The following is a 15804-nucleotide window of genomic DNA, read 5'->3' as shown; positions in this document are numbered from 1 at the left end:
TCTGGTCCATCTCATCTTTCTCGGCCAGAAGCTCCACGGGGGCGAAGGAACACAGTGGTTAATGGCGAGGATGCTCAGAACCGGACTGCTTGGGATCAAATCCTGCCTCTGTGATGGACTAGCTGGGTGGTCTTGGGAAAGGTACTTAGCCACTCTGAGCCTCAGTTTCCCCATCTGTAAAAGGGGAATGATAAAGATGCTGAGCCCAGAGGGTTCGTAGCAGGACTGGAGGAGGTAATAATGTGAAAAGCCCCCAGGATAGTGTCTCGCACAGTGAGAGAGCACTGCAAGCTCATATTACGACGAGTGATGGTATAAGGGCAGGGCTTCCTCCTACCTGGTTCATTTGGGTATCTCCAGAGCCTGGCACAGAGTCGGGAGCCAATAAAATGCTGCAGAATGAGGAGTTCCTGTTGTGGCTCAGTGGAGATGAGCTTGACTAGTATCCATGAGGATGCGGGGTCCATCCCTGGCCTCCTCACTCAGTGGGTTAAGGATCTGGCATTGCCGTGAGCTGCGGTGTAGGTTGCAGATGCGGCTTGGACTTGGCGTTGCTATGGCTGTGGCATAGGCCTGGGAATTTTCCATAGGCCACAAATGTGGCCCTAAAAAGACCAAAACAAAACAAAACAAAACAAAAAACCCAAAACCAAAAAAAAAAAAACCCTGTATAATAAATGGATCAAAAATTCTGTAGAAAGATAAGCCCTTCATGAAATTCAATTTCATTTGCAAGGACGGGCCCGGAACTGAGTCGGCTCCCAACGAGGTAAAAGTGCCCCCACAGGCCCTGGGCCCCTTGAGTGGACTCGGCACAGCCCCAGGTGCCTAACTTTTGCCCTGGGAACATCCTGGGAACATTCAGGCTGCTTCTGAAGGTCTTGAGAAAGTAGGTAGAAGAGCCGTTCCCCCCGTGGAGGTGAGGGCAGGTGGGGGCCACTGCTGGCACCGGGCAGGGGAGCAAGGAGGGGTATTCCAGGCTGGGCATCTGGCTGCAGCTGGGGTCCTCACATCTGCCGCTGCTTCACCTTAAACGGGACCTCTGTGTTCTTTGTTATTTGTTGGCTTACTCATTTATCCTCCAAAATATTATTTTACCTTTCCTATGTAAATCTAAAATCAATCTGTAATTGATTTTTGTGCCTAGTATGAGGTCAAAGTCAAGATCCATTTTTGTCCATGTGCGTGTCCAAATGACCTTGAATTATTTATGCAAAAGACCATTCTTCCCCACTGCGAATTCATGATCCCTTTGTCACAAACTGGACTTTTTCTTTCTTTCTTTCTTTTTGTCTCTTTAGGGCTGCACCTGCAGCATGTGGAGGTTCCCAGGCTAGGGGTCGAATCCGAGCTGTAGCCGCCGGCCTACACCACAACCACAGCAATGCGGGATCTGAGCTGCATCTGTGACCTGCACCACAGCTCATGGCAATGCTGGATCCTTAACCCACTGAGCGAGGCCAGGGATAGAACCCACGTCCTATGGATACTAGTTGGGTTTGTTACCGCTGAGTCATAACGGATACGCCAACATGAGATTTTCGGTGTAGTTGAAACAGGCTTCTATTGGAAAGTAGATGCCATAGCCAGAGAGGAGAAGTCAATGCCTGGCTTCAAGGCTTCAAAGGACAGGCTGACTCTCTTATCAGGGGCTCATGCAGCTTTCAGTTGAAGCCAGGGCTCACTTATTATTCTGAAGTCCTAGGGCCCTTCAGAATCCTGCTAAATCTACTCTGTGCTCTAGAAAGGGAACAGCAAAGCCCGGATGACAGCGCATCTGCTTACAACATGGTTTACTCAACATTTTAAGCCTACTGTTGAGAACTACAACTCCGAAAACAAAAACAAAACCAAAAAACATTCTTTTCAAAATACTGCTTGCTGACAACGCAGCTGGTCACCCAAAGGCTCTGATGGACAAGGAGACCAATGCAGTTTTCAGGTCTGCTCACCAGCATTCATTCTGCAGCCCATGGATCATGGAGTTATTTTGACTTTCAAGTCTTATTATTTTATGTATTTATTTTGTCTTTTTAGGGCTGTACCCACGGTATATGGAGGTTCCCAGGCTAGGGGTCGAATCAGAGCTACAGTGGCAGGCCTACACCACAGCCACAGCAACGCCAGATCCGAGTTCCAACTGTGATTTATGCCACATCTCATGGCAACACTGGATCCTTAACCCACTGAGCGAGGCCAGGGGTGGAACCTGCACCCTCATGGACACTAGTTGGGTTCATTACTGTTGAGCCACAACAGGAACTCCTCAAGTCTTATTATTTAAAAAACATATTTCATAAGGCTATAGCTGCCATAGGTGGTGATTCCTCTGATGGATCTGGGCAAAGTCAATGGAAAACCTTCTGGAAAGGATTCACCTTTCAGAGGCCATTAAGAACATTCATGATTCAGAGTTTCCCTTGTGGCTCAGTGATTAACGAATCTAACAAGGAACCACAAGGTTGTGGGTTCCATCCCTGGCCTCGCTCAGTGGGTTAAGGATCCAGTGTTGCCATGAGCTGTGGTGCAGGTTGCAGACGTGGCTCGGATCCCACATTGCTGTGGCTGTGCTGTAGGCTGGTGGCTATAGCTCTGATTCAACCCCTAGCCTGGGGACCTCCATAGGCCGAGGGTGCACCCCTAGGGGAAAAAAAAAGACAAAAAAGAAAGAAAAAAGATTCATGATTCATGGGAAGAGGTCAAAGTATCAACATTAAGAGGAATCTGGAAGAAGTTGACTCCAAGCCTCATGCGTGACTTTGAGGAGTTCAAGACTTCAGTGCGCGAAGTCACTGCAGATGTGGCAGAAGCAGCAGCAGAACTAGAATTAGAAGTGGACCTTGCAGACGTGACTGAACTGCTGCAATCTCACGATCAAACATGCATAAGGAGGTGCTTCTTACGGATGAGCTAAGAAAGTGGTTTCTTGAGATGCAATCTACTCCCGGTGAGGATGCCGTGAAGACTGTTGCAAGGACAACAAAGCATTTAGAACATGCCATAAACTTAGTTGATACAGCAGGAGCAGGGTTTGAGAGGACCGACCCCAATTTTAAAAGAAGTTCTGTGAGGGGTAAAATCCTATCAAACAGCATCGCGCGCCACAGAGAAACTGTTCACGAAAGGAAGAATCAATCACTGCGGCAAAAATCCCTGTCGTCTAATTCTAGGAAATTATCACAGCCACCCCAGTGTGCAACAACCAACATCCTGATGAGTTAGCAGCCATCCGCACCGAGCGAGACTCCACCAGCAATCCACCAGGCTGAAGACTTAGACAATGGTTAGCATCTTTCAGCAACAGAGCATTTTAAAGTTAAGTTATGTACACTGATTTTTTTTTAGACGTAATGCTATGTATTGCACAGTTAATAGCCTATAGTAAAGTGTAAGTATAACTTTTATATGCACCGGGAAACCAAAACATCCATGTGACTTGTTGTGTTGCAATATTTGCTTCACTGCAGTGGTCTGGGACCAAACCCACAGTATCTCCAAGGTATCAGGTCTGTACTGATTTCCTTTTTCTTTTTTCTTCTCCAGCCACCCTGCAGTGTAAGGAGCTCCTGGGCCCGGGATCATATCCCAGCTGCAATTGCAGTGTGCTGTGGCAATGCTGGATCCTTAACCCACTGGGCCCAGCTAGAGGTCGAACCTGTATCCTAGCGCTCCAGAGACGCAGCCAATCCCGTTGCACCACTGTGGAAACGCCTGCTCCGATTTTCATGTCTATATATTAAACTCGGATACAACCACTTTGCTAAATTCGCCAACTAACATGATCCACTGATATTTAGAGTCTTTCAGATTTTCTAGCTATAGAATCATGTTTTCATGGATAATGACAGGCTCGGCTATTCTTTTCCAGTCCTTTCCAGCCATACATTTCTTTTTCTTGCCTGATTGCACTGGTTAGGCCTCCAGTACAATGTTGGAGAGAAGTGGTAAAGATACATAGAACTTGTGTGTGTGTGTGTCTTTTTAGGGCCGCCCCTGCGGCATATGGAGGTTCCCAGGCTAGGGGTCAAATCAGAGCTAGAGCTGCCAGCCTACACCACAGCTACAGCCACACCAGATCTGAGCTGCATCTGCGACCTACACCACGGCTCACAATGCCGGATCCTTAACCCACTGAGCAAGGCCAGGGATGGAACCTGCCTCCTCATAGATACTAGCTGGGTTCATCACCGATGAGCCGCAATGGGAACTCCCAAGATACGCAGATTTTATTTCAGACTTTATGAGACAAGTTTTCAACATTTAACTATTGAGTGTGATGCTTCTTCTCCTGTGTTCTTTAGAAAGATATCCTTGCTTCTCCAAGGAAGGGAAGCACGAGATGGGAATGCTTTGGTCTGAAGGGATGCAGGGGCAGCACGGCAAAGCAACTCTCCCTCGGGGACCCAGCTCCCCACTCCCTGGCTAGGGGAACCCGAGCAGGCCACACCTCCTCAACGGGGTCCCATTCTCCATCTGTGGCTGGGGAACAGCCTCGCCTGCCCTGCTTCCCTGTGGCTTTGTCCTAAGGACCAAAAAGGATGCGTTTTGTGCAAGGGATCTGCACCCTCTAAGGAAGAGCACCAGGCAAGACAGTGGCCTCCGTGTGCCCCACTGGGAAGAGTTAGCGAGGCTGGCCCGAGTGAGGACGCCAGGGACTCTCAGTGGAGGGGTGGGGGGTGTGGTGTGGGGGAGGCGTGGGGAGGGCAGCGGGGGCGAGACGGGCAGAGGGAAGGCACGGTCACCAGTGGCCGTTCGCCCCCGCCCTGAGCCAGGCCTGGGGGTGCAAATGTTTTCAAACTCAAGGAGGATCAGGATCCCAGGGGCGTGGCAGGTTCCTATTCATGTACGGAGTGTCTGTGTCCCCTCACCGGAGTCCTAACCCTCAACGTGGTGGTATTGGGAGGTGGGCCTTTGGGGGGTTATTCACGTTCAATGAGCCCTCACGAGGGTGAGGCCCTGGCCAGGGGATTAGTGGCCCAGGCGTGCTGCCTGCTGTGTGGTCTGGGCTGACCTCGGCGGGACATACCTCCTCAGAGCCTTGAGCAGGGTGGGGGACAGGGACCAGATTCTGGCCTGGCAGTGGCCGCCCCCCATCCCAGGTGGGGGTGCCTGCCCCCCCCCAACTCCCAGTTGGACATCCCCTAAAGGCTTAGAGCGAACGGAGGGGCAGCCTCTTTGTTTTTCACCAGGTCTCAGCACACTTTACCGAGATCATCAGCTCCAGTGGTGGGCGAACCTCTGCTCCCACACTGTGGAGCACATGTCAGCCAAGACCAGAGAAAAATCTGATTGCTTCCCCTGCACAGGGACCACACCATCCTGGGCCCAGGCAGGCTCTCCTGCAGCCCTGCCTACTCTCTCTCCGTCACTGATGAAGCCAGATGCTCAATTAAACTGAAAGCTGGTGGACTCCAGGCCTAAGAATTAGGAGGGCCAGGCCTCTCTAATTAGCCAGCCAGCCCCTCTCCCTTCCCACCACAGCCTTCTGATAATGAGAGCAGGCAGCCTGGCATGCAGGCCCAATGAGAGGGGGCGCTGCTCCGAGGACCAGCAGCCTTAGTTCCACCTGTATGCTCACTAGCTTGTGGCTGCTGAACGCTGCCAGGGCTCTTGCTGGGAACGGCTCCGTGTGGCCAGGGGCACCTGAGCACCTGCCCCCCAGGCCTTGACCTGGGCATTTCCCACATCAGAGGTCTCCCCAGGATCCCTTCTCTGCAGCTGGCCCCCTGCCCACATATCTCCTGGGACCCAGAGCTGCTGGCCATTGCAAACAGTGGGGAGGTAGAGAGAAATAAACAAGAAGGCACCCCAGAAATGAGTGAGCCTGGAGTACCCCCAGTTAGGCCAGCACCTTGTTCGACTCTCTCGGCACCCCCAGGGCTGCCTCTGTAACCCCAACCCCATGTGTAATCAACGACCCACAGTCATTTAACAGCTGCCGCCCAGAGGGGAGGCATCTGTGCGTCTTTACTCTGCAGCCCCCGTGCCTGCACGGTAGGCGTACAATAAAGATTTGGTGAGAGAGGGAATGGACGACATTGTCCTCCTCTCGCAGATGCCAGGGAGCCTCAGCGAGGGCAAAAACTTTGCAGGGGGGACTCTGAGGCTAAGTCGGGGCCTCCCTCCTGATTCTCCAGGGACCCGGCTCCTCAGTGACCACCCGCTGGCTGAGTGGCCCGGGGTGTCCTTCCTGCCCTCAGGGTCTGCATCCTCAGTCGGGCACGTGCCCAGAACATGGCCAGCCACGTGCCCTGGCCATGCTGCTCTCCCCTCCCTGGAATGCCCTTCATACTGCTCTCAGCCTCTCAGAGACCTGCCCACCCTTCAGGAGCCGGCTCCTCCAGGCAGCCCTCCTGATCCTTCTCGGTCCTGGACATGTTGGTCCCAGCCATTGTCAGCATCATTCTAGAGCATCGTCTGCCCACCTTGACCATGACGACCCGAGGGAGGTGACCGTTCTGGACACCTTTCGGATACCCCGAACCCAGATATAGCCCAGAACAGGCTGAATATTAGCGATCGAGTGTTAGGGTCACGTAAGAAACTCGCACAGAAATCAAGGAGTTTGGTTTCCCTGCTTAAGACATCCGGTGCAGGAGAGCTACAGAAGCTTCCAGAGGCTTCTATGTAAATTACTATATATATATATATGGGTATATGGGACTAACTGTGGGAACTCCAGCATTCAGTTCAAGGAAACATGATTTTTTTTTTTTTTTTTTTGCTTTTTAGGGCTGCACTTGTGGCATATGGAGGTTCCCAGGCTAGGGCGTGACTCAGAGCTACAGCTGCCGGCCTACCCCACAGCTCACGGCAACGCCAGACCCTTAACTCACTGAACAAGGCCAAGGATCAAACCCACACCTCATGGTTCCTGGTCAGATTCGTTTCCGCTGCGCCGGGAACTCCAAGGAAACATGACTTCTAACAAGGAGAATGCAGGATGCTGAGGGCGGAATTGTGTGCCATCAACATTCTTAGGCTGAAGCCCATCCCCAGCGTGACTGTATCTGGAGAGAGGGTCTTTACCAGGTAGTTAAAGGTTAAATGAAGGTCATGCGTCCTGATCCAACAGGACTGGTATCCTGGTGTAAAGCAGGAGAGAGGCCAGCGCTGTCTCCACCATGTGGGGACACAGAGCAAAGGTGGCCGTCTTCAAGGCAGGAAGAGAGCCCTCACCAGAAACTGAACTGGCCGGCACATCGACCTTGAACTTCCTCGTCTCCAGAACCGTGAGCAACCAATCTGTCATTGAAGTGGCCCAGGGTGGGCTGATCCGTTACGGCAGCCAGAGCTGACTGATCCACGGGACTTCACCAAATCTCTTCTGAGACACCTGTGAGGTCAGTTCCATTCTTTGTCTAGCCCTTGGGAAGTCTGCAGAGCTAGGACCTCAAAGGGAATGAATAATAATAGCGATAATAACTACAGGGTCCCTTTACTGAGGGTCTGCCGTGGACCTGACCCTAAGGACTTCCCCTGCATTAGCTCACTCACACCTCACACCCACTCGAAGATGATGTGGTTTTTATCACCCCATTTACAGGGGACGAAAGAGCGGCCCAGAGAGGTTAAGTGACTTGTACAAGGTCACTGCACTGCAGCTGAGCTGGGACCACAACCCAGGTCCGTCTGCATGGGAACAGCGCTTGCTGACCTCTGCCCCCTCCCGTGCAGGACCAAGTAGCCTCTGGCTCTGGACCATGTGCAGTCTAGCGCCCTCTAGTGCCCGCTCTAATCCCTCCTCATCTGCCTGATTCTCTTAGCATATGACCCCCGTTCCTGTGCTGTCTTGTCCCCAACCTTGTCATCTCCCAATGACAGCCATTGACACATCTCCTGCTTTCACTCTATGTCCCCCTGTAGAGCCCTGGCCAGACAGGAGCTGGGCTCATCTCTTAAGGACACAAATCAGATCACATTACATCCCTGCTTAAACCGCTCCACGGGCATCCCATCCAACTTCGAATCAAATCTCAACTCCTGAGAGTTTTGACTTACAAAGCCCTGGGTGATCGGTGCCAACCTCCCATGCTCTCTGCCCCATTTCTCCTTATTAGTTCCTTGCACATGCCCAGCCGGTTTCTGCCTCAGGGCCTTCATGTCTGCTGATCCCTCTGCCCACAACGCTCTTCCACCTGGATCTTTGCCGTTCCGGCTCCTACTTGTGCTCAGGCCTGAGTTCAGAGAGGCCCTTCCAGTTACGTTCTATTGAATCAGTTTGTTTTCATCCACCACAGAGCCCTCAGTTCACTTAACATTATTTTATTTTATTTAAAAAATTTTAGGAGTTCCCATCGTGTAACAAACCCGATCCCTGCGGGTTCGATCCCTGGCCTCACTCAGTGGGTTAAGTATCTGGCATTGCCGTGAGCTGTGGTGTATGTTGCAGAGATGGCTTGAATCCCGAGTTGCTGTGGCTAGGTCGGCAGCTGCAGCTCCAATTTGACCCCTAGCCTGAGAACTTCCACATGCTGCAGGCGTGGTCCTAAAAAAATTTTTTTAATTTAATTTTTAAAAAATTTTGGCTATACCTGCAGTGTGCAGAAGTTCCCAGGCCAGGGGTCAAACCTGCACTACAGCAGTAAAAATGCCGGCTCCTTAACCACTAGGCCACCAGGGAACTCCTAACATTATTTTATATTTATTTGTTTATTGTCTGTCTTCTCCCATGCCTGGAAAACAATCTCCATGAGAGCAAGGACTTTATCTTGCTCAAGGTATCACTGACACCCAGAATGGGACCTGCACACAGTAGGCCCCCTACTATTTATGAGTCACAGGAGGACACCATCTTCTCAAGGGCAAAGCAAACCTCCCAAATGCCCATCATTCAGCTGTGGGCCCAACTGGCACCCTCTCCTCCCACTTTCACCCAGGAACAAGTCCTCTCCAAACCAAACTGCTCATCTCGCCGTCCAAGCCGGGACCAAGTCCTCAACCTGCTGCAAAATAAGAACAAAGCCAAATGGAAATACCCTCAGACCAGCCCTGCGCTCCGGGTACCATGGGGTGGGGGTGGTGAGAGTGTCTGGAGGAGCACCCCCACCTCTCCACACTGAGGTCCTCCCCGGGGACTGCCCCTGTTGCCTAGGAAATGGCTCTGCAAGAGGCAGCTAGCATTAACCCTTCAGCAACCAGGGCCGGCAGCCTGCCTCTGCAGCAGAGGCCTCGGATTTTTCCAGGGGAAGGACACAAGACTTGGATGCCCACTTCATGGTCCCACAAAGCTAGACATTTATAGCAGTCCTGGGGTGGAGTGGCAGAGGGAGGAAAGAGACCGGTGGGCTTTGTTCTCCCAGCAGAAGCCACACAATAGACCCCACCTGCCCAGGTGCTGGGAGGGAGCCAGACACGCCTGAGTCCCGGCGCCCAGCACCTGCACTGGAACCTATCTAGTCCAGGCCTCTGGGGGCTTAAGGAAGAGTGGCACCCAAGGGCCCACCCCCTCCCTGATACTCAGGCCCCTGCCACACCTCCACTGTTCTTGGGGCCCCCACCAGTTAATCTACACTCCTCAGTCCAGGTCACCACACGTGACAGGACAGAGGGAAAACGACCTTAGCTGAAATCTTGGCTTTCCCCCCTGTGCATTTGGTACATTCACTTTTTTGCATCTTGGTTCTTTCATCCAGCTTTTGAACATCACTGAAAAGACCCTTGTCAAGACTGCCAATGGCTTCTGTGTTGCCACGTCCATGTTTACTTCTTTGACTGTCCCGTATTTCACAGTCCTCGCAACTCGTAATGCCCCACCCCTAGTCTCCTATCCCCTGTTACTTCGCAGAATTTATTTCTTCCTGACATTTTCTTGTCTATTTGATGATGGCTTGTTTTTGATTCCCTCACCCAATGCAACCTTAAGAAAGAAAGCTCTTTCTCTGCTTTGTTCAACAAACTAACTCCATGACTGGCACATGGAAGATACCTGAAGATGGGCTCCAGTAAAACTAGGGTGAAAAAAGAAGTTATAGTATCTTGGGACCCGTGTCTCTAACCTAAGAGGGCAGTAAAGGGAAGTCCCATGAAGACAGCTATGAAGCAACTACTGTAGGCTGGAGCGAGAAGAAGAGAACAAGAATCTAGAAGAGTTTCTGGCAGGGGGACAAAAAAAGTAGGCTTTGTGTAAAAGAATAAAATTCAGATGCTAAGTAACCTTGAGGATTGGAAGGCCCATTATTCTTTGGTCAATAAGAAAAGAAAGGCAATCGGAAACTCCAGGAAAAACAAAAGGTTACTTTAAGAAGCCATGGACTCAATATGAAATAATTTCAATATGTGGCACAATTTAGAATTGCCAGTGGAGTATAAGGAAAGGACCAAATCCATATGACCTTGCTGCAAAGACCATTCTCTTGTGAGTGACCAGGGCTCAAGAGAGCAGCCCATGAGAATAGGCAATGTAATCCTAGTAAATTGTTTGGCCCTGAGGAGAGTATTTATTTAATAACAACTAATAACACTTGCTGAGTACTTATGTGACAGACAAGGTTTTAAGAGCTATGCATCTAAAGCTTAATCCTCATAATTCTCTAAGGTACATATTATCCCTATTTCATTATCATTGTCCCTATTTCATAGATGAGGAAGGTGAAGCTTGACACAGCAAACAAGTTTTCTGAGGTCATGTAGCAGAAGAGCTTGTGGAAAGTGACATCATGTCTCTTCTATCAAAGGAAATCTTGGTGACTCCATTTGGCTCCGGTTTTGGCCAAAACACCCCCTGCGACCCCTTCCTCTTTCCCTCTTCCCCCAGCAACAATTTGTTTCGATCAGCCGACCAGGAAGAAGGTGTGCCCTGACCTGACCCTTGGGAAGGGGACAGGTACATCACCTGCCTTGGGGATAAACGGGGGAGGGTCTTTTGTTTGGCGCGTGCTTTTTGGAGGACCTGCGCCCTTCTGCAGAAGTAAAGAGCCTTGTCAAGATGTCTTTCTGCCCACGGGTCGCACTTCCCCACACGGATGGCCCGAGCCAGAGTTATCTTAATTTCCAACAAGCTGAATTCACACTCAGGGCTATGTGACCCATAGGTCCACTCCCCAGAGCTGGTCCTAGAAGCCAGGCCATTTGACCTTCAGGCCCCATCCTTGCCAAGAAGCATAGGATGTCATGTGGTGTGCACACCTGTATGTACACACACACACACACACACACACACACACACAATCACTCTTGGGAGCCAGGATGCAAGACCACAGGGCAGCAGGGCGGGTCCAGGCTGGGGAGCCAGAGCAGGGCCTTACCTTCCTGCAGTCTTTGCAGAACACCGATGAGCTGCCCAGGAAGCCCAGCACCTCCCCACAGAGCAGACACTGGGAGAGGCCATTCCCCAGCACACCGTGCCTCATGGTCTCCAGACGCTCCACCAGCCGCCTGCAGCACAGGACAGGGTCAGAGAGAGCTGCTTCCTGACTCCAACCCAACCAACACCAAACCATGCCCCGGGGGCTGATCCCCCAGCTGGGGTACCGTTCCCTGCCCCACTCCTTCCCCTGGCTGACTTCTAATCATTCATTCACTCCCCAGCCATTAACCGGTCACCCAGGGGAGGCCGGACACTGGGAACATAGAAGCAAAGAGGCTGGAGATGGACACAGGCCCTGCTCTCAAGGAACTCCGGCTCCATAAAGGGATAAAATCCATAAACAGGCAGAGCGAATTCAGAAGTGGGGAGGTGTTAAAGAAAAACTTAAGTGGGGGTGGGCAGCAGACCGAGGGGGACAGGGCTTGCTAGATGGGGATCAGGGAAGGCTGGGGAGCATTTGCACGAGAGCCAAAGGTGACAAGGGCCACATGTGAAGAGCTGGAGGAGCATCCCGGGCAGAGGGGATGGTGAGTGCGAGGAGGAGGAGGGTCCTGCCCCTGAGAAAGGCTGGCGGGGGGGCTGACGCCTTGTGGGCCACTGGAGCCTGGGACAAGGGGGACTGGAGGGGTGAGCAGGACATGGGGTTTGTAAGTCATAAAATGGTTTGGATTATTTTTAGGATAAATTCAAACACACTAGAGAAATCTAGGTGGAAGAGTGATTTGATCCAAGTGACATTGTAAAAAAATATTTTCTAACTTCCTTTATAATTTCTTGAGTCACTGTTTTTCCTGAAGCATATTTCTTCTTCTTCTTCTTCTTCATCTTCTTCTTCTTCCCCCCACCCCCACCCCTTTGGTCTTTTTAGGGCCACACATATGGAAGGTCCCAGGCTAGGGGTTGAATCAGAGCTGAAGCTGCGGGCCTCCACCACAGCCACAGCCACACCAGATCTGAGCTGCTTCTGTGACCTACACCACAGCTCATGGTAACACCGGATCCTCAACCCACTGAGCAAGGCCAAGGATTGAACCTGTGTCCTCGTGGATATTAGTTGGGTTTGTTTCCGCTGAGCCACAGCGGGAACTCCTTGTAGCATATTGCTTACGTTTTATTTTCTTTTATTTGCCTTTTTTTGGCCACCCCATGGCATATGGAGTTCCTGGGCCAGGGATCAGATCTGAGCTGCAGGGGCAGCAACACCGAATCCTTTAACCCACTGTGCACGGGCTAGGGATCGAACATGTGTCCTGGCACTGCAGAGATGCCGCTGATCCCGTTGCACCACAGAAGGAACCCCCCAAGTGACATTCCTTAAAGTGCACTCCAGCTGCTGTGGAAAGCTGGGATTACGGGGGGAGCCAGGTGAGGACGCCAGTGGGGGCGGGGGGTGGGGTCCAGGGAAGCGGGGCGGAGAGCAGGACCTGCTTTCAGAAGCAGCGTCAATGGATCTGGGGTGAGGGGAGGTGACAGAAAGATCCAGGATGGAGTAGAGGCTTTTGGTTTAAGCAACAGGGTGGATGGAGAAGCTGGAGGCAGAGAGAGGTCCTCTTTGAACCTCCGATGCCGAGGTCCAGGAGCATTCCCTGAACCCTGCTGAGCCCTGGACCGATGCCTTTCCTCAAGTCCCATGGCCCCTGAGCCCACTGGGACCTCGGTTCCATGACAGCCTGTAACACCGCACGACCACGTCCGCAGCACAGCGGGCACCTGTGTCGTCGCCCACTGTCTCCAGTGTCCAGTGGACTCTCGGCAACAAATCTTCAAGGAACAGGGTGGAGGGTGTGGGTACCTGACTGCCTCTCACCGTCACTTCCCACCAAGGCGGATGCCATTTCCTCCCACTTCGTTTATGTATTTATGTATTTATTTATTTATTTTAGGGCCACGGGTGCAGCATATGGAGGTGCCCAGGCTAAGGGTCCAATCGGAGCTGTAGTCACTGGCCTACCCCACAGCCACAGCCACGCCAGATCTGAGCTGCATCTGCAACCCACACCACGGCTCACAGCAATGCTGGATCCTTAACCCACGGAGCAAGGCCAGGGATCAAACCCGTGTCCTTACAGATACTAGTTGGGTTTGTTACTGCTGAGCCACAACAGCAACTCCTCCTCCCATTTTACAGATGAAAAGACTGAGGCTCCTGGATGTGAAGTCACTTGCCCACCATCACACAGCTTCTCAGAGGTGGAGCCCAGGACACCCCCAGCCGCCCCCCGCCCGAAGTCTCAAGGCAACCCTAGTATCTCCCAAAGGGTGGTCAGGCCCTACCTTGGGGGCTGAGAGAAGGCAGACTTGGAACTGAGGTTTCCCCCACCTACATGCCCTCTGACAGGCACTCCTGACTCTACAGGGGTCACTGCCCCTCTGCCAGGGACCCACAGGGTCCCTGGAGCAAACCCAGCTTTGGCCCTGGACCCACCCGCTTGCTCTTGGGGGACCCCTATGGGTACAACCCTGTGTCTCCCACGTCATGGAAACACACAGAATGCACCTCCTCCCTCTGAGATGATGAACCCGAGGTGCCGCCTCCTGGGTCATCCTGCCCCAGGCAAACCCAGTGCTCACGGAGGGGCCGGACGAGGTAAGTGGCGCAGGGAAGGCAAAGGGGCCGCAAATGCTTCCCACAGCTCCGGGGAGCCCAGGGGCACACCCCCCAGGGGCTCTCAATACGCCCACCCCCTAGGGTGCCTGAGGGACGCAGTGCTGCCCGCTGATCATCAGCACGGGCACACCAGGGGTCTGCGGAGCCTCTGGGGCTGCTAGAGGAGTGGGGGGGCCCAGCCAGACACGGGGGGAGGCAGAGCAAAAGACAGCTCATCCATCTGACAGGTCTTGAGGGCAATGACCTTGCCGTCGTATCCAATTTACAACTGATACCATTCATAACCCTTTCGGTAATGAAAGAGTCGCCAGACGTCAGTATTATTGAGGCACAAACAACAATATGTGGACAACAGCGGTGCTTTCCCTTTCTAGAACTGTGCATTCCTGCAATGTCAGACTTTTTAAAGTGATCGTATATTTAATAGAGAAAGATTAATAGAAAAAGAACCAGGAGACCAGAATCAAATTAATTCCTGCCGGTGCCCTGCCTCTCTGTTTCCCTGCTTGTGTCTGCCCGTGCTTTTCAGGCTGTCTAGGAAGTATGAATTGCTCCTGTAATTAAACAAGCAAACAAAAAAGACAGGACGAAACTGAAGCCTGTGTAGGCGGCAGCTCTGGATGCCGGGAGCCAGGAGAGTTCGGAAGCAGCAGGAGAGCGGCTCTGGTGGTCTTTCAGGAACCATCCACGGTTCAGCCTCCACTAAATCCCTCCCTTGGCCGAACCACAGTGGGCCCTGGCATGGGCAGAGCAGAACAGACCCTGATGCGGGCCCCAGGCTCCTTCATCCTCCCCACAGCCCGGGGACCACATGTCAGCTGCTGTCCCCATCTTACAGAGGGGGACACGGAGGCTTCCGCTGGCTGACAAGTCTCCACTCCAGGGGTGTTCAGACAGAGCTGACGCACCCCCGGTGAGAAGGCAGCCTGAAGACCCAGAGCCCCAGACTCCCAGCCCGTGGATCTGGCACTAAACGCCTCTGCTCCCCTCTCCAGCGCCCCCCCGCTCCACTGCATCCTGGGTGCAGCGCTCACCCGATTCTCTGCTGCTCCAGGATGTCGAGCCGCTCGGCCCTCTGGATGACCTGCAGGATGGCCTCCACCTCGGCCGGGCTGAGGCACTGGCTCTTCCTCTGCTTCTCTGTCTGATAGGTGTGCACAGACCAGCCCGTCTGCAGCCTCGAGAGAGAACAACACAGGCCTCGAGGCCGCCCATGCAAACCCAGCCAGCCACCGCCCCCCCTGCAAAGCGCCCCTCCCCCCCCGAACGCTGTGTGTGTGTCGGGGGCAAGGGGTTCGGACACCAGCCTCCACATGCCGCCTCCACCACCTGCCAGCTACTGGGTCCCCCAGGGAGAGCAGCACCTCGGGGGGGGGGGGCGGGAGCAGGGGTGGGCAGAAGGCTGCGGCTACAGAGCAGGAGGTTTCGAGGGAGGAGCATGAAGATGAGCAGGAGAAGAAGAAACACTCGGATCTGAGTCATACAAGAAAGCGAGACATGGGAGTTCCCGTTGTGGGTCAGAGGGTTCAGAACCTGACTAGTATCCATGAGAACACAGGTTCGATTTCTGGCCTCCCTCAGTGGATTAAGGACCTGCGTTGCTGTGAGCCGTGGTGTGGGTCACAGAAGCGGCTAGAATCCAGCATTGCTCTGGCTGTGGTGTCGGCTGGCAGCTGTAGCTCCGATTTGACCCATAGCCTGGGAACCTCCATATGCCTCAGGTGTGGCCCTAAAAGACAAAAAGACCAAAAGAAAAAAAGAATGCTGAGGATAAAAGGAGATTCACACAGCATTTTGGAAACAGGAGGGTTCCAGGGCCGGATGGCAACAACTGCCCAAGAGGAGAGGCAGGTGGTGAGGCGGGCTGGGGTCCCAGAGGGTTCAGCCG

At 52.9% G+C, this 15804-nt stretch overlaps 1 protein-coding gene across 9 annotated transcripts in view; it reads right to left on the bottom strand.

The window, feature by feature from the left end:
- RPH3AL (rabphilin 3A like (without C2 domains)) overlaps nucleotides 1–15804 on the bottom strand; it is a 156222-nt gene that overhangs the window by 79994 nt on the left and 60424 nt on the right. For all 9 annotated transcript variants that reach the window (XM_047759279.1, XM_047759285.1, XM_047759282.1 and 6 more), the window contains 2 exons: nucleotides 14951–15094; nucleotides 11247–11376 (listed from right to left, as the gene is read on the bottom strand). In XM_047759279.1, coding sequence (XP_047615235.1) covers nucleotides 11247–11376; nucleotides 14951–15094 — 274 coding nt within the window. The remainder of the gene's footprint in view (nucleotides 1–11246; nucleotides 11377–14950; nucleotides 15095–15804) is intronic.

The sequence above is a fragment of the Phacochoerus africanus genome, chromosome 14 (assembly GCF_016906955.1).
Source record: "Phacochoerus africanus isolate WHEZ1 chromosome 14, ROS_Pafr_v1, whole genome shotgun sequence".
NCBI lineage: Eukaryota > Metazoa > Chordata > Mammalia > Artiodactyla > Suidae > Phacochoerus > Phacochoerus africanus.
This window is presented reverse-complemented; position numbering and strand designations above follow the sequence as displayed.